The sequence below is a fragment of the Panthera tigris genome, chromosome E2, assembly GCF_018350195.1.
Source record: "Panthera tigris isolate Pti1 chromosome E2, P.tigris_Pti1_mat1.1, whole genome shotgun sequence".
Lineage (NCBI taxonomy): Eukaryota > Metazoa > Chordata > Mammalia > Carnivora > Felidae > Panthera > Panthera tigris.
Genome location: NC_056674.1, coordinates 57,483,067 through 57,509,995, shown reverse-complemented (window position 1 = coordinate 57,509,995; position 26,929 = coordinate 57,483,067). Strand labels below are relative to the sequence as shown.

The window sequence follows — 26,929 nt, the reverse complement described above, 5'->3', positions numbered from 1 at the left end:
CGGCCATGAGCGCGGCCGCATGATGCGTCCCTGCCTCGGCCGCTGCAGTCGCCGCCGCCGCCGCCGCAGGCCGGGAGGAGCCGCAGCGCCGGGCGACCCCGCCCGGGCCTCGGGTGAGTGCGGCGGGCCGGGCCGGGCCGGGCCGGGCCGGGGCCGGGCGGGCTGCTCACACCCCGGCCTCCCGGCCACTCCCGGTCCCCGGCCCGCCCTTCCTTCGGCCCCCCCTGCGCCCTCTCCTCCGGACGCCGCGCTTCTGCGACCTTCCCGAGCTCCTCGGGGGCACCTCTGTGCCACCTCTGTGCCTGCGCTTGCCTTCCCTTCCAGGTGTCTCCTGTCACTCTTGATCTCTCGGGATACGGCCCGAATCGCAGCCCCAGGTTTTCGCCTGACCTTGGGCGTGACACTTAGCTCTCCCGAGCCGCGGTTTCCCCCTCTCATAAACTAATAACGGGGTTGTTGTTAGAGCCAAAAGAGAGAGTGGCTATAAAACCTTTCCGTAACCTGTAAAGAGTGCTTTATAGCCAAGCATTACAAAGGGCTTTCTTGAACTTCGCCCGTGGCTTCTCGAATGCTCCTGTTCTCCCCTTCTTTCTGAAAAGTTTGAATCATTCTCCCATTCTTCGCCCGTCTTCCTGATGATCTTCCCTTCCCCCAATCAACCATCTTTGGCGGGGGGGTGGTTGCCGGACTGGGCATCTGGGGCGATCAGGTCAGCCTTCAGGACAACGTCTGCGTCTTTTCTTGCAGCCGAGGTTCATCCCTCCCGAGGCGTCATTGCTGCTGGAACTAAGTCTCTCTGCTGTTGGACCGACACACTTTGCTAGCTTACCAGTAACCGACTCGTTATGCTTCCTTTCGTGATCAGTTGTGCAGTGAGTCTGCTTAGTGTCTGTCCGTGCTGCTCATGTATGTATCTATTTCACTCTTAACTGTCTCAGGTGGTCTAGAAACCTGGATCAATATGCAGTTCTCCCTACACTCTTCCCCTCACAGACGAGGAGTTTCATCTCTTTGTTGTACAACCTGAACTCACCTACAGTCACCTTTCAAGAGGTCACCTTGTTAAGCTTGCTGGTTAGGAAGTCAGAACTCGACTAAAGGGAAAAGCTCTTGGGGTATTTGAACAAGTGGGGTGGAACAGAAGAGTGGAATTACATTCCTTGAACACCCTGGGAGGTGTTCGAGGTAGAAGGGTTCGGGTTATTGAGGTTACTTGGGCGTTGTGTATTTCTGGGAGTTAGACGGGTGGGTTCACCTTGACTTGCGAGGACGAGATGACGCGAAAGGTAGCTTTGTAAAGAATTCGTTCGACAGCCATCGGAAGGAACTCTTCGCACGGATGTCTCAGCTCAAAGCAAAGGGCGTAAAACGCGTACAGAAATATTCCTGCTACCAGTGGCTCAGAGCCCGCCTCAGCTTCCAGTGAGCAAATTGGATCGTTGCAGCCGTGCTAATCCATCCATTATAAAAGCAGAAATCCCCTTCTAGAAAAGGACAAGTGTTAGCAGGAACGGAACGAAAAGGAACTTCATTAAGAGCAGTCTGGATTCAGACAAAAGTATGGATACGTTTCTGCTTTCTTACTGAAAGTGTTACCTGCAGGCTCGAGACTCTTACCGATAGTATCGTTTTCCGTAACTTGAGGCAATGGGACTAGAAATAAGTTTGCAGGGGCGCCTGGGTGGCTCAGTCGGTTAAGCGTCCGACTTCGGCTCAGGTCACGATCTCACAGTCTGTGAGTTCAAGCCCCGCGTCGGGCTCTGGGCTGATGGCTCGGAGCCTGGAGCCTGCTTCCGATTCTGTGTCTCCCTCTCTCTCTGCCCCTCCCCCGTTCATGCTCTGTCTCTCTCTGTCTCAAAAATAAATAAAAACGTTAAAAAAAAAATTAAAAAAAAAAAAGAAAGAAGTTTGCATTGGAACCTAATGTTTGGAATGAACTGAGAAGTCGTTTTCCTGATGATCTGAGAGCTTCCCGGCTCCACTGCAGGCGGGGCAAGGCTACAGATCATCTACCGGATAATTTTCCGGAAGTGGCTCCTAGGGATTATGTTTCTTAAAAATAGTGTTTTTAATTATAAAAATAACACAGCTCGGGGTGTCTGGGTGGTTCAGTCGGTGAAGCGTCCGACTCTTGGTTTCAGCTCAGGTCACGATGTCACCGTTCGTGAGCTCGAGCCTCCCGCTGTTTCTGCCCCTCCCCCACTCTCTATCGCTCTCAAAAAAAATAGTAAGTTAACTTAAATAATACAGCTTATTTTGTATAAAAAGTCAAACACTAGAGCAGAGCATAAAATGTGAACACCCACTGTACTCCCTTGTGTCCCCAAAGCCAGTGTCCAGGGTCAGTGTTCACAACGGGCCGCATGACCATTCAGCTGCGGCATCTGAGACGTGGTTAGGTCGACTGTGAGAGTGGGTCACTTCCAGAGTTTAGAGGGAACAGTCCTGTCAGACCACCCTCACCTCTGACACCAGCTGCAAGTTTTGGGGTTCTCAAAACCACCTTCAGTTTTGATTGTTATTGAGAAGGACTCGCGGAACTTGCGGAAAGCTGTTAGGGCACAGTCGAGGCTTTTTTACAGGTAAAAGATAAAGATTAAAATCAGCCAAGGGAAGAGGCTTCTGGCTCAGAGTCTGAGGAGGGAGCCAGGGTGAAGCTCGGGTCTTCTTCTCTCTCGGATCCAGAATGTGTCCCATTCCCCGCATTGATGGGACGGCTCGCACGCGCCGGGCACTCCCAGCCAGGGAAACTCAGAGGAGCCGTGGTGTTTCGAGTCCTCTTTGGGGTTCCCTTCCATAAGCATAATTGGGTGATTCATCAATTGCCATGCTGATACTGCGTGCCCCAGAGCCCCCCTCGGAGCCACCTTGTTGGTCTCAATGGCGTGGCCAGCTCCCACCCGAAATCCGACTTGTCAGCCGAGGACAAAGGCCAGACCTCCTTTTGGGCAAGGTTAAACTTTTCATTACACAGGACCCTTCCTTCTTTCATGGTCCCTTTCTACTTAAAAATACACTCTTTTGCTTTACCACTGATGAGTGGCTACCTTCTGGAGCATGGAGGAGACAGAGGCCACTGGGAGAATTCGCTCAACCTTGATTTTTTTTTTCTAGCTAAAATATCTCCCAATGTCCATCAGTCTTTTTCTTTCCTTTACCTCTGAGGAAGAGAGAATCCCTCTTCCCATTAACTCTGTGTCTGTTCTTTGGTCAGCCTGTTTCGGGACCGGCATTCAGTCATTTCCTCTTACTTTTGCCTCTTTGATTTTTTTTCTCTCTCACTGACTGCTTTGCCTCTGTCTACAAACATGTCTTTGTCTCGCTAATCTTAGCTCTGCTTACCACTGAGTTTTATTCCGTTCTTGGAAAACCTTGTTAGAATCCTATTGTCTAATAAAATCCAGATCCTAATGGGCCCAAGATAATGCCTCACGTTGGCACAGCATCTTACAGTTTGGAAAACAATTACGTCATCCTACCATCCCCTGTATATAGCGGGGGCTTGGTAAGTGCTTGATTAATGGGTAATTTGGCTGAGCAGAGGATGAGATTCCTCAACTTGGAGGGGACAGCAGGAACAGAAGCACAGAGGGGTGAGAGGGCATGGTGAGGGAACTGGCATAAGCACCGTGTGGAAGAGAGTGTGTGAGCACCACGCCTGAAAAGGAAGGCGAGCCAGATTCAGTGGGGCCTTGAATGCCATGGGCAAGGCTGAAAGGTTTTGGACCAGACTGACTCTGACGCACCGGGTGATTTTTGGTGATGACTCCTGCAGCTGCCTGGAGGGTGGTTGGACCTCGCGACCGACCGTGGAGATGAGGATTCTGCAGAGGCACATGCCGGAGGCGAGGTGCCTAAACTTGGTGGTGGGAAAGGAGAGACGAGAAGGGGCTGAGCCCTAAGCAGGAAGTGTCCTCGAGCCTGTAGGGAGGGGTGGAGGGGTTGTGTGTCTAGAGGGTGAAAGGGACTTAATAAATACCGGTTGCGAGGAGTGCTCCCGGTACGTGGGAGGAGAGGAGGGCTCTGTGTTTAGCTGGCGCTTTGGAAAGGCTGCTGTTTGTTTACAGCACCCAGTAAGCAGGGGGCAGGCAGGATAGAGAGGCCGCCAGTGTCTCTCGAGACAGGCTCTTACAGTATCAGTTCTGTGTTGAAATGTTTTGAATTCTTAGAGTTCCATATTCCCTAATTCAATTTATTCGTTACAGAATGCATTTTCTAACACCAAGTGCCCTGGGAGGCGGTGTATTTTAACGGAAGAGCATGGGCTTTGGAGTCAGAACGGTCCCACGTCCACCCTTCACTGGCTGTGAGCTCGGGCAGGTTTCTATAGCTGTAAGGCTGCATCTGTTCGTGCCTGAAGTGAGCTCATATTAGGGCCTTGCTCTTAGGCTAGCGGCCGGCTTCAAGGTAATGATGTATGTAAAGTTCCGGGGTGCACGGGGGGTGCGTAGTGATTGGCCTTTCTGATATCTTACATTGTCGTTAATTTGCAACCGAGAGCTAGCTACGTTAGCACGTCAGATGTTCCCAGTGTTTTGGATTTGGGCGAGTCTGATGCTGCAAGAGTTCACGTCATGTTAAACAAGGAAACCCTATTTAGGAAGACGTGGAAAGAGCCTGGGATTCGCCAGCCTGATTCAGGTCCAGCCGTTCCCTGGGACAGGACACCTAAGAGAGGTTTGGAACTCTGGTGTTCTTTGTATCTCTGGATTTAGAATTCCCGAGGGTTCGTTTACCTTTTTGGGATCTTTAGAAAAAGCTTTCAGAGACAGGCTGTGGCTCTCGCGCGGGGATAACCGTGAAACCTCTGGGATATCGGTGAGCGCGTCCTTGAGGCCACCTCATCCAGCCCGTGCTCGGGATGACACCCTGGAAATGGAGATTCCCCCAGAAGTGTGGGATTCTCTCCTCCTCCCCTTCTCCCTCTCTCCCCTCAACCCTTCCGCACGTCTCCCCGACTGCTCTTCGCAAGGCTCCCAGACTCCTGACCGCGCCCCCGCCTCCCCCACCCCGGCCAGATCCCACCGCCTCCCCTCCGTGTCCCTGAGTCTTCTCGGGCACGCTCCTTGCCCCTCAGCTCACTGCACAGACAGGTGCAGAGTGCGCAGCGTCCTGGGGGTGTGCCGGGACATTGCAGGGCATGTTGCAGCCGCGAGGTGGGGAGGTCAGCAGGCTCCAGGTCAGGTAGAGCTTTAGACCACAGGGAGGCCTTTGGATGTTACTCTAACGGCAGAGGCCCTCGTTGGGCGGTTTTAAGTAAGGGAGGAGTATGATCTGATTTGTATCTGTGAAACCTTGTTCGGGGTGGGCCATGGGGTGAGGGAGGCAGTGACGGTAGAGACCGACCGGGAGTGCTGGGGAGGCGCCCTGCGGACTGCCTGGGGGAGGGCTCGTGGCCGTGGTTTGGCTGGGCAGGAGGTGGAAGAGGGCAGATTTGGGCCGGTTTTGGAGATGGCGCCCACAGGACTTGCTGGAGGGTTCGATGTGAAGAGGTGGGGGGGGGCAGGTGGGGGAAGAGTTGAGTGAAGAGTGACTCCTATGTGTTGACCTTGACAACTAGCTGGAGGAGGTACGCCCTACGGAGCTGCGAAGGTCCGTAAGGGTTTGGTGGGGGAGGGGGTTGTTGGGGAGGATCTACTCAGTGAGGGCTGATCCAGATGGCTGGATCTACTCAGTGATGTACCGTTCGTTTCGGAGCTTCCCAGATATGTGTATCATTAGCAGCGGCGTTCGTGGGCCTGAGAGCCCAGAAGATCCTTTAGAGAGAGCGGAGATAAAGGGAAAACCCGGGGCTGAGCCTGAGCACCGCCACCGAGGCACCTACAAAGAGGAGGACCCGGTAAGAGACTGAAGCATGGCCCGTGGGAAAGAAGGAAAACCCAGCACCATCCCCGTGCACCCATGAGATTGGCTCCTGGTGGGTGCGTTTCTCCATTTGCCATCTATGACCGGCAGCATCCAAGGCCCGTTCTAGAGCGGTTATGTATTTTAGTGTCGAAGACCTTCCTAGAAACCTTAAACAAGTTTACTTGTCACAGTGTGGATTATGTGCCAGCATACTATTGAGACTTGGCTTTACTTGGCTTAATATTCTGTTGGGTTTTTTCCCCCTTAAATGTTAATATTCTGTTCTTTGGATTCAATAATTTGAGAAGATCGTGGTTTTGTACGGCATACATTATTGGTAGGGTTTGAAAGCACAAACTAAATCTTTCACGATTGCAAAATGATGGAAGGAACGTTCGAGAACGTAATTGCCGTAAATACACTACAGCACGTTATGTGGCCACTCCATTCTTTCCTTCTTTCAGCAAGTCCAGCTCCGACTCTACGGCCTATAGTCCTCCGCTCCACCCTGGCTCACTTGGCATCCAGGATGAAGGTTGATGCCCCGGGACAGACGTACTAGACCTTTCCCTTCACGTCCTTTCAGGTCGCAGCCTGTTTGCACAGCCACGTGCCGGAACTTATTTTTATCCCGAAGGGCCCCTCTGCTGAGCTCTTGGAACTGCCCTGCTGATCCAGCCTCCGTCCGACCTGGCCACCTTGTCACTTCCTCCAAACCCGGTTCTTGGTCTCACCAGGACCTCCAGCTCCTTAGAATTTTCTGCCAGCTGGCTTGTCAGGCTTCTCCCCTTCCTCCTGCATTCCACAACGGGTCATTTCAGCTCAGGCCTTGCCTTTGACACCTGTTTGACACCTGGTTTTCCATCGAATCATCGGTCATCGTGGCTACTCTCCAGCCCCGCGTAAGCCTTTGGGTGCTGAGCTGGGCTCTTGGACGTCGGAGCAAAGCAGTCCCATCACGTTGTTAGAAAGTGGGGGTCTGCGGCACCTCGTGGGCCCACCACTCGCTCGGCTGCTCTCCCTGCAGCAACCGTTCCCCGATCTCAGTGGCTTCCTGCACTTGTGACACCCACAGCCCACTGGTTACTCTTTGCTCAGAAAACAGTGCTGTGGGGTGTGAACGGCTCTAGCTTCAGCCCATCTCCATGGTTTTCCATAGACCCCCCTGCCCCACTGTTGCTTCCTCCTTCTCAGGAAGGGGGATCGTCCCCCCGAGTCTGCAAACTTGGACCCTCATCCTTTCAAAACACAAAAGTGCAGCGAGCCTAAAGTACTTTTGTGGTGGCAAGAAAAGTTCAGCGAAGTACAGAATTAGAAAGAAAAAAGAAACAGGAGTAAGCACGGCGAGGCCTCTTAGCTTATGTTTTCTTGGTCTGATATCTTAATTGGCTCAGCTGTACATAAATATTTCATTCTGTTTCCATTAAATCACTTTGGGGGCCGTGGTAGGCTTTTAAAAGCGTGGCATAGTCAAACCAAGATGCACTTTGGTGACACCTGCGTGGAGCCCCTGCGGGTCCAAGGCGGCCCGTGTGCAAACGGGGACCCTGCACAGCCCGGGTTTGAGCGCGCAGGCTACTTACATGTGAATTTTTTTGATACGGTATATAATACCGTAAATGTGTTTTCTCTTATGACTTTCTTAACACTTTTTCTCGTGCTTCGTCATAAGAATACGTACAAAAATCGTGTTCGTTGGCTGTTACCGTCATCGTGAGGCTTCAGATCAACGGTGGGCTGTTAGGAGTTCGATCTCGGGGGACTCCGAGGTTACCCACAGCTTTTTGACTGTCTGTGGGCATGGCGTCCCCAACGCCGTGTTATTCGAGGGTCCGCTGTTCCTGTTTAGGATTACCGTGGCGTATGAGATGGCGCACGAGAGCGGAAACAGAACAGAATCCCCTCTGCTTTTCCTTCCAGCCGCGCAGATCCTGGGCTCACCGGCACTTCTGGAAAGCGCTTCTCTCATTTTCTCACCACCCACTCTCCCGGCTCGTGGCCCTGGACTGAACCTGCCAGGGCGAGATCCCTGAGGGGCTGCTCCGGCCTGCCTGCTCTTCCCCGGCCCTTCTGGCGCCCTTGCTGGCCCTTTGGACCCCTTCCAGGGCTCTAGCCCCACACTTCTGTGGCCCCTCGGGTGGTCACGTCCGTTCCCCCTTTGCTCGTCCCCTCTGTGCTGGGGTCTCTAGGTCGGGGCAGGGGGAGGGCGGAGGATTGTCCGCCAGCGTGTTCCACAGGTGCCCGTAAGTCTGTGAGTCCCAGTCTCGGGCTCTCTCCCTGAGTCTGCAGCTCCTGCGTTGCGGAAGAAGCGGCCGGGGCAGCAGTGTTTCCGCGTCCCTGTCGCGTCCTTGTATGGTGCCCCCCGCTGCCCCACGCCGTCGGTCCCTGCTATGCTCTTTCTTCCTGGGCCTGGCTGTGAGATAGGGGCGCACGGGCCCTGCCCCCTCTTGGCCCCGGCCTGCGCCTTCTCTGCTCTCGGCCGCAGCAGCCTCCTTCCACCCAGGTCTCACCTTGTTGCCAATTACATTTTAAAGCATCTGTTTACAAAGTACTGGTGCCTCCCGTTCCAGCGGGATGAGTCCAGGCTTCCAGACTCCTCCACGGGCCGTTCTGAGCGCCTTGGAAGTGGCTCCGGTCTGCCCGTCCCCTCTGCCTCTCCCCGCCCTCCTTCTCCCCAGGCCTGAGGCCCCGTAGCACGCCGTGCGCCTCTCCCACCCGGGTCTTCTCACACTGTTCTCTCCTGTCTGGGCCCTGCCTCTTGTCACGGCCCACCACGCGGTCCCCTTTCTTTCTTGACGCTTTCTCTGGCTCCCCCAGACAGAATTAGCCGCCGTGCTCCCTCTCACTCGTCACACTTGGCTCCTAATTTGGGGGTAACACTTAGCATATTATTTACCAGCCCGATTGCCACCTCTGCTGGTCTGTGAACTCCCGTGGGCTAAAGCTCCTGTCTGTGCTGGTGCATCGGGGGCCTGGTGTAGAGGGGATGGTGTTGGAACCGCCCCCCCTCCTGCCCCCCGCCACGTTTGAATTAAGTAGATCTTTCATGGCTTGTGTTTGCTTCATATGCTGCTTCTGTGCCTGAAGCAGAGAGTTGCTTATCCCTGCTTTTTATAGGTCATCAGTGGGTGTATGAATACTAAAGCCATAATGAGTTTAAACAGCATTGTAATATAAACATGAATACCAGACTCTAGGGTAGACATTCTTTTTATTGCAATAGAGAAAGTAATTATATCATGATTTTTTTTTTTTTTTAGATTTTATTTTTTTAAGTACTCTCGACACCCAGCATGGGGCTCACACTCAAAACTCCGAGATCGAGAGTCACACGCTCCACTCGCCGAGCCAGCAGGCGCCCCTCTTGATTCTTTTTTGTAGTAACTCATCACCAAGGAAAACTGATGTCTTTCGTTCATTTGTTTTCAGTTTGTATTTGAGAACACATTTTCTGTTTATAGCCAAGGTAAAAAGCAAGGGAAGAGGCCAAGAACTTTGTCTGAAGGGACGTCTTGTCAGAGACGTCTTGGCTCCTGAGCGCAGCTTCTGGAGGAAACATCTGGCTGGAGCTTGGCTTCACTTGGCCTTTCCCACCCGGCACATGAACTCGCACTGGTTATTTTCCTCCTGGTCATTCTTTTAGTGAAGCGGAATTAATGTATGATGAAATGTACAATTTTAAGCGTACTGTTGATTGTTGGCTGTTTTTTTTTAATTTTTTTTTTTTAATGTTTATTTTTGAGAGACTGAACATGAGTGGGGGAGGAGCAGAGAGAGAGGGAGACACAGAATCCAAAGCAGGCTCCATCCAGGCTCTGAGCTGTCAGCACAGAGCCCGACGCGGGGCTCGAACTCACGAACCGCGAGATCGTGACCTGAGCCGAAGTCGGGCGCTCAACCGACTGAGCCACCCAGGTGCCCCTGTTTTGTTTTATTTTGTTTTTTTAAGTTTTTTAAAAAAAAATTGTTTTAAGTGTTTTTATTTATTTTTGAGACAGAGAGAGACAGCATGAGCAGGAGAGGGGCAGAGAGAGAGGGAGACACAGAATCCGAAGCAGGCTCCGGGCTCTGAACCGACAGCACAGAGCCCGACGTGGGTCTCGAACTCACAGACAGCGAGATCATGACTTGAGCCGGAGTCGGACGCTTAACCGACTGAGCCACCCAGGTGCCCCGACTTTTGACAGATGCTATGTCCCTCTCAGGATCCGGGGCATTTCCAACAGCTGAGAAGGTACCTTTGGCTCTTCTCAGTCATTCCCCTTGTGTTCAAACCCACTTTGAATTCTTTCAAAATAAATTCATGTTGCCTGGTTTCAAGGGCCATGTAGATGGCAGAACATTTTTTTTTTAATTAATGTATTTATTTTTTAATGTACATCCAAATTGGTTAGCATAGAGAGAGCAACGATTTCAGGAGTAGATTCCTTAAGCCCCTTCCCCATTTAGCCCATCCCCCTCCCACAACGCCTCCAGCAGCCCTCTGTTCTCTATATTTAAGAGTCTCTTATGTCTTGTCCCCCTCCCTATTTTTATATTAGTTTTGCTTCTCTTCCCTTCTGTTCATGAGTTTCGTATCCTAAAGTCCTTATATGAGTGAAGTCATAGGATAATTTGTCTTTCTCTGACGAAATTTCACTTAGCATAATCCCCTCCAGTTCCAGCCACATAGTTGCAAATGGCAAGATTTCATTCTTTTTGATCGCCGAGTAAGACTCCATTTATATCTATACCACATCTTCTTTATCCGCTCATCCGTCGATGGACATTTGGGCTCTTCCCATACTGTGGCTGTTGTCGACAGTGCGGCTGTAAACATGGGGGTGCATGTGGTCCTTCGGAACAGCACACCTGGATCCTTTGGGTAAATAGCTAGTTTAATTTGTTTGGATAAATACCCAGCAGTTGCCGGGTCGCAGGGGAGTTCTAGTTTTAGTTTTTTGAGGAAGCTCCAAGCTGTTTTCCAGAGAGGCTGCATCAGGCTTGCATTCCCACCAGCGATGCAAAAGAGCTCCTCTTTCTCCGCATCCTCGCCAGCACCTGTCGTTGCCCGAGTTGTTCCTGTGAGCCATTCTGACAGGTGGGAGGTGGGATCTCGGTGGGTTTTGATTTGTCTTCCCCTGATGAGGAGTGACGTGGAGCATTTTCTCATGTGTCGGTTGGCCATCTGGAGGTCTGCTTTGGAGAAGTGTCTATTCATGTCTTCGGCCCATTTCTCCACTGGATTGTTTGTTTTTTGGGTGTGGAGTTTGATAAGCTCTTTATAGACTTTGCAGACTAACCCTTTATCTGACACGTCGTTTGCAAATATCTTCTCCCATTCCGTCGGTTGCCTTTCGGTTTTGCTGATCGTTGCCTTCGCTGTGCAGAAGCTTTTTATTTTGATGAGGTCCCGATGGTTCGTTTTTGCTTTCGTTTCCCTTGCCTCCAGAGACGTGTTGAGGAAACGGTTGCTGCGGATGGCGGAAGGTTTTTTGGGATTTAGCCACGTTGTTGCAGGTGTCACTAGCTTTTTCCCTCTTTGTTGCTGAGAAGTGTGCCGTCGCAAGAACGTGCCATAGTTCGTCTATTCGCCTCCTGGTGCTGGCTATTTGGATAGTTTCTAGTCCGGAAGATTATGAATAAAGCTGCGTGAACGGTGCTGTCCATGTTTGCGTTCGCATTCAGCGTTCTTGGGTGAATATCTCGAAGTGGAATCGTTGAGTCATAGGGTGGGTGTTGAACTGGGAGAAAGTGCCAGGCCGCTTTGCTTTTCGAAGGGGCTGCTGCGTTGGCTCCTTTTTAAAATATATACAAGTAATTGGGGATTTGGTCTCATTGTAGAGATGCTGCTCTAAACGGGACGCCTGAGCGGTCTTGTGTTTTGCAAAGCCAGCTTTACTTTAAAACATTGTTACGTGAGCTTATCTGAAAACAGTTCAAGATATCATTGCATATTAACAGTTGTTGGTTAGCGCATAGCTATGTGAACAAAGTCACTGTATATAAATACCGTATTTTAAAAGTCCCCCCGCTCCCCCCGCAGTTAGTTTCAGCAGCTTTGGAGTCACGGCCACATTTGTTCCTCAGAAGGGGCTCAGGGCTGGAAAGGTGCTAGGGGACAGTGGCCGGGGTGGAGGTGGGAGGACAGGCAGGGGGGCCGTCGGGTAGGTGCTGAGGGAGAAGTGGCTTCTGAGGAGCCTTGAGGCAGGACAGTGAGCGGCCTCGCTCTGCTCTGGAGCGTCTGTCTGGTGGCAGAGACTGGGGGGCCCCGGGAGAGGCGCCTCCCGCCTCCTGACCCCCGGCCCCTCCTCCTCCCCGACTTGCACGCCAACCTCCCGCTGTCCTAGTCAGGGGTTTTGGTTTCGGAAGACAGCACCGACGGAGGGTTTGCTTGAGCAGAATAATCTAGCGGAAGGACACGGGAGGAAGAACGGACAGGCGCCGGGACGGTGGGCCAGCCGACTGTATTTTATGCTCTCTCCTGAGTTCTTTCTCTTTGTCACTTAGCTCTCCTTTTGGGAGAGTTCCTCACTCTCCTGTCCGATCCTGTTTTTAAAATTCTGTCACCATTTTTATTGCCAGTAACCAGGAAGTTCTCAGAATGTTCCTCTTTTGTTTCACAGATACGATTTCTTATTTCTTCTTAAGTTCTCTCTCTGCCTTTTGCCTGTTCTGTGTCTCTTTCTGGGGCTCTAGCCTTTCGCGAGCCCCGTTGTGGGCTTTTTTCAAAACATCTGAGCCACGTGTAAGCCAAAGAATTATGCTGTCCTCCTTGAACGCACACAGTGATGCGTGCCAGTCATGTTTCAGAAAGACTGGAAATAAATGGACAGCTTGAAAAAAAAAAACTAATGAAAAGATCCGTGCTGGGAATAAAGACTATGTCGGGGGTCCCGCCCACCTTGTTATCTTCAGGCCCTTTTTCTCAGGGCCACGCACGAGTGCTTCTCCAGAGGCCAATTCTGGTTGCCACCCGCGGGTGACCGGGAGCCAGAGGGAGACGCCAAGGGGGGGCGGTCTTTTCCTCCAGTAGGCGGTCCTCAGTCGGTTCCCTGTTTCCCTCCCTCCCCGCGGGCCCGGCATCCCTTGTCCAGCACCTCTCCCCTCGTGGTCTGGCTCTCTCCGGTTTTCTCTGTAATTCTCCTGCTGTGGCCGCTAAAACCGTTGTGGGCTTTCGAAACGCAGGCTGGTCGGATGTGGCCTGGATTCTCCCTGGGGATCTTTCTCAAGAGGTTCGGGCTTCCAGACTCGCATTTAATGCTGGGGCAGGCGTAAAGTGAATCACTGCAGAGTTTACTAGTAATGGAAATGCAGAGGAGTGATGACTTCGTCAGGGGTGGTTCCGGATAGCGGAACTTTACATGACAAGGGTGATGTCGGTTATACAGCTCCCCGAATTAATCACGGCCTAAGAAATGCCGTGTACTTCGGTCGTAAGAGAAGTAACCTTTCTCATCAGGTCTTGTTGTCTTTCAGATCCCGTCACATAGGACACTATGCACCTTCAGATCCTGAAGAAAAGGCGCAAAGTGTTCAAGTAATGCTTCGAGCTCGTTTGTGAGGTGAGCGAGGGGCCCTGTTTGGCTGCGTGGCCTCTGCCCCCTTTCTGACGCAGACGCTGACTGCGTTCGTTGACGGGGCGGTTTGTGCGGTATAGACGGTCAGTCTTTAACCTGTGGGCTTCGGCTCGCTCGCCGCCTCTGGAGGGGGCTCCGTGACGCGAACCCGTGAGCGATCGGTGTGGCAGACGAGGTGAGCGCCGGGCGAGAATCAACGGGAAGCGTCGCCCGCATGGCAGTCCCCACACGTCGCGGCGACCCGCCGTGCCACCTGCCGCGTTCTGGGAAACCGCTGTCCCTAACGTGAGCATAAACAGCTCAGGTGCGGCAGCGTGGACGGCATCCCGTTAAATCGGCCGCTAAAGTCAAATGATGACGTGCGCCCCCGGCTCGCCCGTCGCTCGATCGCGCTGCCTCCGGGGTTCCCTCAGAGGTGGCCGTCAGGGCTCGGAGACGAGGGCGGTGCGGCCCTGAGGGGGGAGGGGGCCGCGCCCTCGCCCCGGCGGCTGCAGGCGGTATCACGTCTGCTGTCCCGTTTCCAGCGTCTGCATGGCTTCTTCACTTCCTCCCCTCCCTTCCTGCGGTGTAAACACAGTGACTCGGCAAAACGCCGGCTCGGCTCGTGCAGCCGGTGACCGAGAACCCGGTCTAGCCGGCCGCGCCCTGCCGTGTTCAGTGCTTGTTTTCCTGGACACAAAGTGACTTTGGGCGATCAGGTTCTTTTCCCGTGGCCTTTGGCTGGATTTGACAGATGTGGCACATCGGCGCCCTCCCACGGTGTCCGTGCGTCTGCGGCTTCTCCTGCAGGAGCACGCCTGTCACCGGTACCTTGCCGGGAGGGCCGAGCGGGACGGGCCCAGCGTGCGCCGTGCCTCCGGACGACCCGCCGGGCCCTGCTCTCCGACTGCCCAGACGCGCTCTGGCGCAAGGCTGGCCTGTAGCTTCTTGTCTTGCTGTCCAGCAAGCAAGCGCCCGCTCGTCACGGGGAGCGTCCTGCTCGAGGAGTGGCCGTGGAGCAAAACGGATGCTGGTCGCAGGGACTCTCCGGCTTAAGGCCTCGATGTATAGTGACGATGCACTAAGAGTCTTTCATGGAAATCGCCATGAAACTACTTAAATCTGAGAAAGGGACCGCTCTCTTGGTGTTGCATCTGCCGAATAACAAACATGCCCTTGCCGGGGGCCCAACAGCCTGCACGCGGCAAACGGGCACACGGGGAGAAGGCCGGACCCTTCATGAGAGCCCGCCAGGGAGGGGAGATGCACAGGAGCTCCCTTAAGGCAGAAGGGGGTCTGCACGTCACAGGCAGTACCGGTGGGCGGGCCCTGAGAGTTCCAGAGACGGGAGAAGCTTCCAGTCACTGCCCGGGCACTGACAAAACTGGGCTGCACCAGGGGTGTGCACCCTCCTCCGATGGTCACGTCTGGTGTGCCAAAGCCCTTCTCCCAGCGTGCCCCTCTGGGGAACGGTACCTGTCAGGACGGCTTGCTGGGGGGAGAGGGGCGCGGGGAGCTCCTCTGCACTGAGTGGACCCCCGGGAAGGCGCGCCGACGGGCCGGAAGGCTGGCTGTGATCTGTCCACGCTCTCTTGGTCTTTAGTTTCTTGTGTGTCACTCAGAAAAAACCTTCAAGCGATGTGTGTCCGACCTGCGAGTGAGGTTATTTTACGGCTTGAGGGAAACCGGGTCTGGTCTCGTGCCCGTGCACTGAGCTGCCTCTTGTCGGCTCGTCCTTGTCATCACTGTGCCACAGTTGCTTCCGAGGAAGAGCCGTGCCCATCTGTAGGCCCGTGGGGGCCCGGCGGTGCCCTCGCTCCTGCTCCCACGCTGAGCGTCCTCGGGGCCCCTGATGGAAGGCCGTGGGTGCTTCTCCTTCCCGTGCATGAACACCAAGGCCAAGCGAACCCCCAGCCCCCCTTCCCCACCGTGATCACGAGCGCTCAGCCGCTCGGGTCGCTGTCGGGGCGGGGCGCGCATTAGCGCGGCAGCCAGAGCCGGCCAAGAAGAGTCCGGGGTTTTCCGGAGTCCCCTCACACCCTGCGCGCTGTCCTGTAGCGGGCAGCGTGGGAAGCACGGGAGAGGTGTCCGAGAACGGCTCAGCGAATGGATTCACGAGGGAACGAGAGTGTTAAGACGTGAAAGCAGAGAGGAGCGCCCTCCAGAAACAGCACAGAGCTCGGGGCGACGGAGGGGACACAGAAGCGCACCGCACGCGGGGGTCCCGAGAGGACGGGGGCCCAGGGCCTCCGCACAGACACGGCCCGGGCCTGCTGGCGAGGGTGGCGGCTGTGGCACGACTCGCTTGGTCTCCACCGCGGCTGGGAGGCTGCATCCGGCCTATTCTTTCCCTTATCTCTGTTCGTCCGTGGCTGTGGCTGGCCGTCGGTGGCTGTGTGCGCCTCGGGGTCACTCGTGCCGTGGGGTGTACTGTGTCATAGGCTGTAAACTAGTCCCCGAGGTGAAAGATTTTAAAGTTCAGGTCTTGTTCCGTTGTTAATGTTCTTTTCTGCTGTGTGTGGACTGTCTGTCGAGATGGTCCGGAGCAGACTAACCCAGTGTGCACCTGCCCCCCCCCCCAAGCCTCATCAGCTCTGTCCCGTCTCCTAGGGTGCCCGGGGACACCATGCCGTCATCAGGACACCGGCTCCGGGATGTCGAACATCATCCTCTCCTGGCCGAAAACGACAATTACGATTCTTCGTCGTCCTCTTCCTCTGAGGCTGACGTGGCCGACAGGGTCTGGTTCATCCGCGACGGCTGCGGCATGATCTGTGCCGTCATGACGTGGCTCCTGGTCGTCTATGCGGACTTTGTGGTGACTTTCGTCATGCTGCTGCCTTCCAAAGACTTCTGGTACTCTGTGGTCAACGGAGTCCTTTTTAACTGCCTAGCGGTGCTGGCCCTGTCGTCCCACCTGAGAACCATGCTCACAGACCCCGTGAGTACCCATGGTCACCCTTCATCCCCTCTCGTGTCTGGTCGTGGGGCACCACAGACCCCGTGGCGAAGGTGCTGTTCCTCTGGCCTCGGGCTTTTATTAACTCCTGGTACAGACGTGTAGCATTTTTGTGTTGGTTTTTTTTTTTTTTTAAGTTTATTCCTTTATTTTGAGAGAGAGAGAGAGAGAGAGTGTGCGAGCAAAGACAAGTGGAGAAAGGAAGCAGAGGGGGGAGAGAATCCCTAGCAGGTTCCACACTGTCAGCGCGAAGCCCAACGTAGGGCTCAAACGCGTGAACTACGAGGTCATGAGCTGAGCTAAAGTCGAGTCGGACGCTGAACCGACCGAGCCACCCAGGCGCCCCTATTTCTTTACGTAAAGCGGGTTCCACGCCCACCATGCAACTCAAACTCGTGACCCCGAGATCAGGAGTCACGTGCTTCCCCAACCGCACCCAACGGGCACCCTGCTTGTTTCATGTCTGAACTGGAGCATAAACATTGCTCAAGGTGGGGTCTCCGTGCAGAAATGAAAATCCATCCCACCGGACTGTTGGTGCAAATGCAAAGGTGTCCCTGAGTGATTTGTCAAGTCCCTCCTGGTTTAAGTGCTTTGTTTCTCTGCAGATCAGACTGACAGCTGGGAGATCTGGTTCTAGATTTCACCACTTAACCGATCTTTTCCGTTGTCTTTTGACCAGAAGCAACTACTTGAACTTCAGTGGGCTAAACTGAGGTTAGATATGATCTCTAAGTTCTTTCTAGCTTCACAGTTTGCTAATTGTTCTGTAATTACACACAGAAGCCGAGGCTGGCATCTCTTTCTAGCCTGGAGAGGGTCAAGGTCCTGCTTGTCTGTGCGGCAGGGAGGGAGAGCTCCTTAGTGACCGCACTGGTTCCACCGGGTGTGGGTCGTTGACCCGGGAGGAAGTGACTGCGCAAGCGAGGTGTCCTCGGCTCAGGGGTCAGGGAGGGAGCCCGGCCCGGGTGTATATTGTGCGGTGTCGACAAAACCAAGGTGGTGTGTTGGGCTCCGTGTGGGAACGATTTCCCTCAGAATAAAGACCTGACGCCGTGAACTGCCATCGGTCCCCGATGTCCCGAAGGCCGCTGCATTCAGAACCTCTGCGTTGGGGTTGAGGTTCTTTCTCTGAGGTGTGAGACCTCCTCTAGGTCAGCAGAGCGGTTGAGGCCCTTACAGCTCAGCCAGGAGTCCCCTGCAGACCCTGGATCCAGGCTTGCCGCAGAGCCCGGAGGGGACGCGGAGGGCCCGCAGGCTCAGCGGAGACGTTCCGGCCATCGGCGTGCACGGCCGGGTGCTTGTGGTCCCTGTGGAGCTTCATTTGAAAACAGGTTCTTTCGACAGCATTAAAACAGTGGTTTTAAACCTCGGGGGCGGGGGCTCCTGATTTGTGAATTACAGTCTTCAGGGCTCGTGTCTGTTGGTGGCTCTCTCTAAAGAAAAGACTGAGAAGTTAATGTCTTGTACAGATTTTTTTATAAATGAGATTAGGAGTTTGAGGCTGAAGCGATACTGATCAGTCCGCAGAGGGTGGTTTACGTGGACACTGATGTGACTTTTGCCGTCTGAGCTCAGATCCCGGGGCTTTTCCCTGCTCTGTTCACTCGGTCCCTTGCCTAGTGGGGGTCCTGGGCAGAGGACAGCATTTATAGACCCGGCCAGGTGGGCAGCCGGGAGCGGCACTGTGGGACAAACTCAGATGCATGGTCTCCCAGCGGCTTTGCAGCCTCACCTCACAGTCTCTGACCACAGCCCAATCTGATGTCCGTCAGAGACTTTGCAAGGGCTCTTTCGTTGCCGTCTGTGTGGCACAGCCTCCCTCTGGGAGTGAAACCCTGCTCCTGAGCCCTGCGGTCCAGCTCCTATCCCGGCCCCCCTCCTCCTACAGAAAAGGTCTCAACCCTTGGAGCAAGCCCCAAGGAGGCTGGGGGAGGCCGAGGAGAGGTGGTAGAGAGAAGGTGTGGGCAGGACGCTGCGTCTGTCCTGCACGGACACATTCGTTTTCCTGGTTGGGTCACTACAGAGAAGGTTGGATGCAGTGTTCAGAGGGAGGGCCTTCCAAGGTCAAGGAGGAGTTAGGGGCCTTGGATGTCAGCATTTTAATTCCAATTTAATCCATATACCATAAAACTTATGTTTTTAAAGTGCATAGTTAAGTGGGTCTTATCTGGAGCTGTGAAACCCCCACCATAGTCAGTTTTAGGACATTTTCATCACCCAGGCCTTTGTCTTGAAGCTTCCACTGCACTCTGGAGTTCCCAGTTTGCACCCCTGTGCCTGTTTTCACATGCTCCCTGTGCCCTGGGAGATCCATAAATGAGTATGTAGGTCTAGGGGAAAGCCCCGTTCTCAGCTGCCCCTTGGCTAGGTCTTGGGGATCCAGAACGCATGCCAGGGAGTTGGGATGAGATGGAAAGATACGGGAGAGGGACAGGGACGCAGAATCAGTGTAGGGCCTCCCGAGGCCCCGAGAGCGTTGTCGCCTGCCCAGGGTTCTGGGCCAGGAACCAGAAGAAAGACGCCCCAAACACCAGCGGGGGCCCCCCCCAGCCGTTAAGCCCCGCGTGAGGGCCGTGCGGCTGGAAACGGTCCTGAGGGATCTCTTGGAAAAGAAGGGCGGTTGTTGGGGTGTCTGCTTTTCAGAACGGTACGGCAGTGGGTCACAGTTTTTACTGGGGAAGGGTACATGTCTGTCTCATAAAAATGAAGGTGTGTGGAGTTTTAAAATTGGGTCCCTGGCCTCCTACTATGGAAACACGTGACACTGAACTGTCACCGGGAGCGTGTACGTTGCGGGGTTTGTAAGATCAGTACAGCGTTGTGACTACCGGATGGGTGGAGGAAACCTGATTAAAGACTCCAGATTGTGGTGTGTAAATCCCCTAAAATTTATGGTGTGTAAATCCCCTAAAATTAACATCCTGACTTAAATTTTCAAAGCCAAAATGTTTTGAACCTTTCACTTTTAAATCTTTCTTAAGGAGAAAATTGTAGTGTTAGGAAACACTAGGCTCCTGACCCGAACAGCTTCCCAGTGCTAGGATGGCCAAGGGACAAGTGCTTGTGTGTTGGGAGGTAAACTGAGGAGCAGGGAGGGCTGGGCTCCTCCTGCTGGTGCACGGGTATTAGGTCAGCCCTTGCCCCACGCAGCTTCAGCTCTTGTGCCCGGGCCTCAAGGAGTCCCCTGCCGTCCCCGCCACTGTGTCCCCGCCACTGCTCACTGCTGCCTCGCGTCTCCTCGGGTCTGCGCTCCCTCCGCGGCCCCGGCCTGCACTTCCCAATGTGCCTTTCTGCTCGAGGTGCAGGTTCCGTGGCGCTAACCGGTGGGAGAGGGGACCTCGTTCGCACCTTGCCACCGTTAAGAGCCTCCTCCACGCCAGCGGGTCCCCTTTCTTCGTGCGCCCCGCCGTGGCTCCTGGAGTCCCGTCCCGCGGACGTGTGGTCACTGCGCAGCCCCCGGTGACCGCTGCTCGGGCCTCGCTGGCGCTCTGCCTCTTGCCGTATTTCACCTTGGCCAGCACGTGGGGCACCCCTGCCACTGCCCTCCCACCGCGGGGCCCTCCCCACGGCCGGCACCGATCCCGTCTCAGGGCCGCACTTGGCAGGTGTGTGTACGTGTGTGTACGTGAGCGCCCGTGGCGAGGCCGGCAGACCCGGGCGCGTTACGCAACCTCGCGGATGAGAGAGAAGGTCCTTCTCGATAGCGCCCCGTGAGGGTTGCCCGGCTGCAGCTGATGGGAAAACTCTGGGCCACCCTGGTCACGTCAGCCCTGCCCGTGAGAGCGCGGTGACAGGGAAGGGTGTCACCCTTCGGGACAGGCAGCGCCCTTGAGTCGGGAAGGCCTGACGAGTAAGCCTCGCCTCCGGCGTGTTCTGCGTCAAGCCAGGGAAGACTCAGGAGACTGACCGGTTCAGAAAGGATAAAAAGGTATTTCGAGTTCATGTGAACGCAGATGCCACTTTTCGTGGGAAGTGACTTCCGGTCCTGCCCGAGGGACGGTCGCATCGCCGCACTTCACGCGGCGGCCGTGGCGTCGCGCATCATCGGACGGCATCTCAGACCGCAGCGCGTGCGCTCACTGCTTCTGTTTTTGAGCTTTCCTTCCCTGGAACCAAAATACGCTCTTGTCCCACCACAGGGGGCAGTGCCCAAAGGAAATGCCACTAAGGAGCACGTGGAGAGTCTGCAGCTGAAGCCCGGGGAGGTGATCTACAAGTGTCCCAAGTGCTGCTGCATCAAGCCTGAGCGCGCCCATCACTGCAGGTACCGAAGGCCCCGCCCCGGGCAGCGCCCCCCCACTCCCCCTCCCCAGGGCAGCCCCCTCCCTAGAGCAGCCCCCTGCCCCGAGCAGCCCCCTCCCCAGAGCAGCCCCCCCACAGCACCCCCTGCCCAGATCAGCCCCCTGACCCGAGCAGCGCCCCCACAGTACCCCTCCCCAGAGCAGCCCCCTGCCCCAAGCAGCCCCCCCTGCCCAGATCAGCCCCCTGACCCGAGCAGCGCCCCCACAGCACCCCCTCCCCAGAACAGCTCCCTCCCCACAGCACTCCCTCCCCAGAGCAGCCCCCCCCCACTGCACCCCCTCCCTAGAGCAGCCCCCTGCCCCGAGCAGCCCCCTCCCCAGAGCAGCGCCCCCACAGCACCTCATCCCCAGAACAGCCCCCTCCCCAGAGCAGCCCCCTGGCCCAAGCAGTGCCCCCACAGCACCCCATCCCCAGAACAGCCCCCTCCCCAGAGCAGCCCCCTACCCTGAGCAGCCCCCCCACAGCACCCCTCCCCAGAACAGCCCCTACCCCAGAGCAGCCCCCTGCCCCAAGCAGCCCCCCCACAGCACCCCTCCCCAGAGCAGCCCCCTGCCCCAAGCAGCCCCCCCTGCCCAGATCAGCCCCCTGCCCCGAGCAGCGCCCCCATAGCACTCCCTCCCCAGAGCAGACCCCCCACCCCAAGGAGCCCCCTGCCCCAGAGCAGCCCCCTCCCCAGAGCAGCCCCCTGCCCCGAGCAGCGCCCCCACAGCACTCCCTCCCTAGAGCAGACCCCCGCCCCAAGGAGCCCCCTGCCCCAGAGCAGCGCCCCCATAGCACCCCCTCCCCAGAGCAGCCCCCTCCCCAGAGCAGCACCCCCACAGCACCCCCTCCCCAGAACAGCCCCCTGCCCCGGGGAGCCCCCTCCCCAGAGCAGCCCCCTCCCCAGAGAAGCCCCCCACAGCACCCCTCCCCAGAACGGCCCCCTGCCCTGAGCAGCCCCCCCACAGCACCCCCTCCCCAGAGCAGCCCCCCGCCCCGAAGAGACCCCTGCCCCGGGCAGCCCCCCCATCCCAGAGCAGCCCCCCTACAGCACCCCCTCCCCAGAGCACCCCTGCCCAGAGCAGCCCGTGTTCACCGTGGCCGATACGACAGCCCCTCCTCCAGAGCAGGAGCCCCTTCCCAGAGGCCTCTTCCCAGCACCACATTCTGTGCGTCGGATGCGTGGCCCGGGGTCGTGTGTTCTCAGCACGTGGAACACCGACAGGTTTCTCCTTTTCAGTATTTGCAAAAGATGTATTCGGAAGATGGATCATCACTGCCCGTGGGTGAACAATTGCGTGGGAGAAAAGAATCAGAGGTTTTTCGTGCTCTTCACTGTGAGTAAAAGTCCTCGCGTGCCGACTCGTGTGGAGTGTAACTAGAGCCTTGCCCGGAGCAGGCGAATTTATTCTCCTGTCTGACGGGGTTCTCCGGGACCCGCGTGATAGACTGTGCCGCGGTGGGTAGGACGCGCCCCGGCAGGTGTGTCTGCTCGTGTTAGTTTAGGTACCGGACACAGTGTCGTCCTCGCTCGGATGCCTTGAGTCACAGTTGCTAACAGCTGGCCGAAACGCGTCCCGCGTCCATCGTGACCTCGGGTGGGCAGCCGGCAACCGCTGGACTGATTCCTCCCGTCCTTAATTGTGACTGACGAACGAGACAGGGTCAACACGCCGACGTGGCCTTTGCTCCTAAAATATGTCATCGCTCCCTGAGTGCTAATCGGCTTCTGTCTTGTTCCAGATGTACATAGCTCTGTCCTCAGTCCACGCTCTGATCCTCTGTGGCCTCCAGTTCATTTCCTGTGTCCGAGGGCAGTGGACCGGTAAGCTCGGCGTGGGTTTCCTTCCCACAAGTGCTGCCGTCAGGCGGAAAGGGAAAAGCTACAGGAATCGACAAGTTCCTTTAGGAAGGAATACGGGTTTTAACACCCCCGTTTTGCTCGTGGATCGAAGCCACGTGCACAGAATCGTCCTTCCTCAGTCCAGAAGTAGTTGGTGCTGAGTCGCTCTGCAGAGTGGGAGCCTGCCCGGAAGTCAGCATCCTCCCACCAAACCTTGCGTTTGCTTTCTGGTCAGCCAGCTGGGGGTTGTTCCGTGTGGTCCTCGCGTCACCGGACCCCCAAAGCACAGCGCAGCAGGAGCGAGTCAGGTGGGCGCTGACTGCCGCGCCCCAGACCGGCCGGCAGGTCAGACAGACTCACCCCCGGGGGGCCTGCGGGGCTGTCCCCTCCCCTAGCTCTCGCTGAAGGTCAGTACGCGGTTGAGCGTGCACGTGCAGTCTTGGCAGGAACCTTGGGTGACGGGGAAGCTGACCTAGAGACGGCGGAGAAGATCTGTGCCTGGAGGGGTGGCCGCCCCCGCCCCGTGGTGAACGGCGAACGTGCCCGTTTACGGATGAGCCCTTCCGTCCGTCCGCGCCGGCTTCGGGGCCGGCACCGCGAGGACGCTCCTGTGCGCAGCCGCTGGGCCGTCCCGTGCTTTGGGGGGCTGCTGTGCTCTGGTGGCCTCTCACGGCCCGCTCTCTCTCGTTCACAGAATGCAGTGACTTCTCGCCTCCCGTGACTGTAATCCTGCTGATCCTCCTGTGCCTTGAGGGTCTTCTGTTTTTCACGTTCACCGCAGTTATGTTTGGTACCCAGATTCACTCCATATGCAATGACGAAACGGTACGCTTCCTTCTCCGTTGCGCTCGCCCGGCATTTGGCTTGAGTGAGTGGGAAAGGCCAGCGGCCACAGCGGGTGCGAGTGTACTAACTCGGGAGGTAGGGCCGTCTGGATAAGCTGCGGCGGGCTCCCTGTGTCGGTCATTGCCCTGTCGATGCGCCGTGCAGGTTCAGGGATCAGTTTGATTCGAGAGTCAACAGAGCTGGGCAGAGGGAGCCAGGCCGAGTCCCGGTTTCTAGGGGACCCAGCCCCTAGACCAGCTGAGTGGGGGGCAGGGACCCGATGGCCTTCATGCCTCTGCCCTGGAGGGTCTAGGGCAGACACTGGGTAAAGGTGTGTAACAAACGGAAAGAAGGCCAGTGCCCCGGCCCAGAGGACGCGCTCCGCCCTGCCACCACTATATGCGGGTGGCCCCCGGCCGGCCGTGTCTCATGTTGGTGTGGCCCGTGGCTGCGGCCTGGATGCACTCAGGAGGCCGCGGGGCCGGTCCGGCAAGGAGGGTCTGCTCTGCTGACCGCGAGGCCACACGTCACCTGAGCACGTGGCTGTCCCACGGAACCGGATCCCACACTGTGGCGGTTCCTCTGCCGTGACCGTGGGGCCCGACCCGCGCGTGTCGGGGGCTTTGCCGGTGCTGCCTGCCACCCACCTGCTCTCCTTTCTGCCTCCAGGAGATCGAGAGGCTGAAGAGTGAGAAGCCGACGTGGGAGCGGAGGCTGAGATGGGAGGGGATGCGGTCTGTCTTCGGGGGGCCCCCCTCGCTCCTCTGGATGAACCCCTTCGTCGGCTTCCGGTTGGGGCGGCCGCAGACCAGACCCAGGAAGGGAGGCCCAGAGTTCTCCGTCTGAGGCCCGTCGGCGGACGCGAAGGGATTCAGTCGAGTCCGGAAGGGCGGCGGCAGCTCACCTGTGACCAGTAGGGCGAACGGAACCGACAGACCAGATGCCTGCAGCGAGCAGTTTTGTTTGTAGTCACAGATCGCAGACTGTCCACGTCAGCGACGGGGGCCGGTTTCCGCCTGTACGACTAACAGAAGGTACGTGGCCGCGTGAAGAAGTGTCACGACCTTCCTGCACACTTAGGGTTTGGTTCGGGACACTGCATTTTCTAAGAGGTTGTGTGGGGTATTACATGGGTTATTAAAATCCTGTGTCCTAAGCTGCTTTTTTCAGTCATGAGGAGAAAAAAAAAAAAAGTCAATCCAGTGAATGAGAATTCTCCAGCTTAACGGTTTCGGGGCGTTCCTGTCGGCCCTGGGATTCATTAGTGCGCGCCCTTGATCGAGGAGGGGCCCTGACACAGAAAACACTTTGGTCTCGATGAGCTCCGATACTTTGCACCGAGTTTGCAAACGATCTGTGCACCGAACGGTGAAGGTGGCCTTCGGCACGCGCCCACTGCCCCGAAGAGGCCGCTTCGACCCTGTCGGCAGCTCTGCGTGTGTGCGCGCGCGCGTGTGCTTAAGATGGGCGGTGTTGTTGCGGCGACCTAACAGGTAACGGCTGCGTGCGGCCGGCGAGCTGCTTTCCAGAATCCGAGGTTTCAGGGATGAGGGGAGAGCTGCCTCGGGACCCTTGTCCCCTGGGGCTTGTCATGAATTATGAATGTATTGCATTTTGGAGAATGTCTTGATCCAAAGAACAATCACTCCCGTGTGGTCCTTCGTTGCCCTCCTGTTTTGGCTTTATTTTCCAGGTCCCGAGTGCGCGAGGGCCTCGGAACTGATGTTTTTTTTTTGTTCCAGCCACATCAGGAGTGTCCTAGCGGCACTTCGGTGAGAAGTCTCGCGGCGGCCGGGTACGCCGTGCGGCGGGATGCCGCTGCCGGGGGTGGAGGGGGGCGGGCATGGCCACAGACACTCGCAGAGAGACACGGGCGGCACGGAGGACGTGAGGGGACCCCGAGGCAGAGCCCCGGGACCCCCGAGCCTCAGTCACTCGCAGAGTATTCAGGACGGCAACAGCTTTATTTTTTGTATCGTTCGTGTTTGTTTTTCCACCCACGTCCCAAGCGATCCAGTAGGACCTTTGGTGCAGAGCTTAAACTTCCATCAGAAAGCAAACAGCTCCCCTCCGTGGGGACTCGCCTTAAACTCGCCCGGTCTGTACCTGTTTTGCGGGACTCCGGAGGAAGCGGTCCTTGACAAAGCCCGAGGCTCTCCTCCAAGCCTGCCTGCACGCTGACGAGAGCCGGTGTTTCCCTCCCGGCTTCTACGCCTTTCCGTTCACCCGTGAGCTGTTTGGGTTTGGGTTTTGGTTTTAACGAACCCGCACCCTATCCTAGTCAGGCTTCCGCCCCTGCTGACGCAGATCCGCGGGGGACCTACCCGAGACACGCAGCTGTAGCCGGGCGAGCAGAGCGGAGGGATGTCCCGGAGACGGACTGAGAGCCCCGGGGCAGGGGCCGTGTCCCCACCAGAGGGACAGGCCCCAGGGGCCCAGACGCGGCGAGCCGCCAGGGGTCGCGCTGCGTCACGTGTCTGCACATCCGTTGTCCGCGGTGGGCGCGTGTGTCCGGCTTCAGTGTGAGGCTTTTAACGTGTGTACCTGTTCATCAATAAAAAGTGGTCCGAGTGGTGGATTCCCGTGAGACTCGGCAAGTGTGTGCAGGTCCGGTGTCCTCGTCCCCTCCAGCACCGCCCGTATGCGATGCGCGGCGGCCGCTGCCGGCCCCAGGCGCTTCGGTAGGTGGCGCGGGTCCTCGCACACTGTCGCTGTCTTCGGTAGTTGGCTTCTCCCTGTTCCCGGCACCCGCGGCCCGGCAGGTGCCGTCGCTCCCGCGGCGTTGGCCAAGGCCCCAAACGCTCCGGCGCCCTGACGAGCGGCGTGGGCCCTCGGCGCTGCCCTCGCAGACTCTGCCGCGCCCACACTTCACATCTGCTCCAGCGGGGCGCCTGGCGTCCCACTTCGCTTGGTTGTGAGCATTCCTGCAGTGTTTCTGGTGCCCTTTGAAATAAAAACACTTTTTAAAAAATCCGTCTCGTGGATCCAGAACCCCGGCGCCTACAGCCTCATTCGACAGACGTAGCATTTGTGCTCGAGGGAGCCACAGGCCCGTGAGCGGGGCGGCCGGGCCGGGCACTCCCACCGCCACGGAGGGAGGAAGGGCCCGCACCATCCCGTGAGGCGCCTGCTGGCTGCCCAGACGGGTGGGAACACGGAGACACGGCCCTGAGCACAGACGCCGGGCCGGCAGCGACCCTCAGGCTCGCGTCCCTGCAGGATTTTGCTGCCACGTGCCCCGTGTCCCTCCTCGAAGGGTGTGACGCTGACTCCGTCCACAGGAGTGTGACAGTGGGGTTAAGATGGAGAGGGAAAACATTATCCGAACAGAAAGGCGGCTAATCCCGTCTTCCGTCGTACGTGAACTCGTTTCGGCCACCTGAGCGGAGAAGAGCGTCCTGCGGGTGGCCCGGAGTGGCATTCCAACGCTCTCGATGGAAGGGTAAGTGGCCTACACTATGGACCGGGGACCAGATTTAAGACCGTTTCCAATTTGACCAAAGACAGCCCAAAGACACAAAGCGAAGATACGCTGATCTGCGACTGGTTTCGCTTTGTTGTTTTAAAAGCTCGCTTATTTAGAGAGAGAGGGAGAGAGAGAATCCCAGGCAGGCTCCACACTGTCCGCGCAGA

General features: G+C 56.7%; 1 protein-coding gene across 7 annotated transcripts; it reads left to right on the top strand.

The window, feature by feature from the left end:
- The first annotated feature begins 58 nt into the window (after window positions 1-58).
- On the top strand, window positions 59-25,883 carry ZDHHC7 (zinc finger DHHC-type palmitoyltransferase 7). Of its 7 annotated transcripts, XR_006212186.1 has the most exons (9): window positions 12,029-12,278; window positions 13,306-13,391; window positions 15,996-16,326; window positions 20,487-20,611; window positions 21,869-21,965; window positions 22,372-22,453; window positions 23,166-23,296; window positions 23,966-24,789; window positions 25,039-25,883. XR_006212186.1 is itself a non-coding variant. In XM_042970721.1 (8 exons), the coding sequence occupies exons 3-8, from the start codon at window positions 16,012-16,014 to the stop codon at window positions 24,140-24,142; spliced, it is 927 nt and encodes a 308-aa protein (XP_042826655.1). In that variant the 5' UTR covers window positions 59-113; window positions 13,306-13,391; window positions 15,996-16,011; the 3' UTR covers window positions 24,143-25,883. The 7 variants fall into 7 exon arrangements, 6 of the variants coding, with proteins under 6 accessions (XP_042826655.1, XP_042826656.1, XP_007082884.2 ...); XM_042970721.1 differs by lacking the exon at window positions 12,029-12,278 and adding an exon at window positions 59-113 and having other exon boundaries at window positions 23,966-25,883; XM_042970722.1 differs by lacking the exon at window positions 12,029-12,278 and adding an exon at window positions 248-872 and having other exon boundaries at window positions 23,966-25,883.
- The last annotated feature ends 1,046 nt before the right edge of the window (window positions 25,884-26,929 follow it).

Coding starts and splice junctions, on each gene's coding strand:
- ZDHHC7 (XM_042970721.1), top strand. CDS start 16,012: ATGCCGTCATCAGGACACCGGCTCCGGGATGTCGAACATCATCCTCTC. Junction 22,454..23,165: donor TGTCCGAGGGCAGTGGACCG/GTAAGCTCGGCG, acceptor TCTCGTTCACAG/AATGCAGTGACTTCTCGCCT. Junction 23,297..23,965: donor CCATATGCAATGACGAAACG/GTACGCTTCCTT, acceptor TTCTGCCTCCAG/GAGATCGAGAGGCTGAAGAG.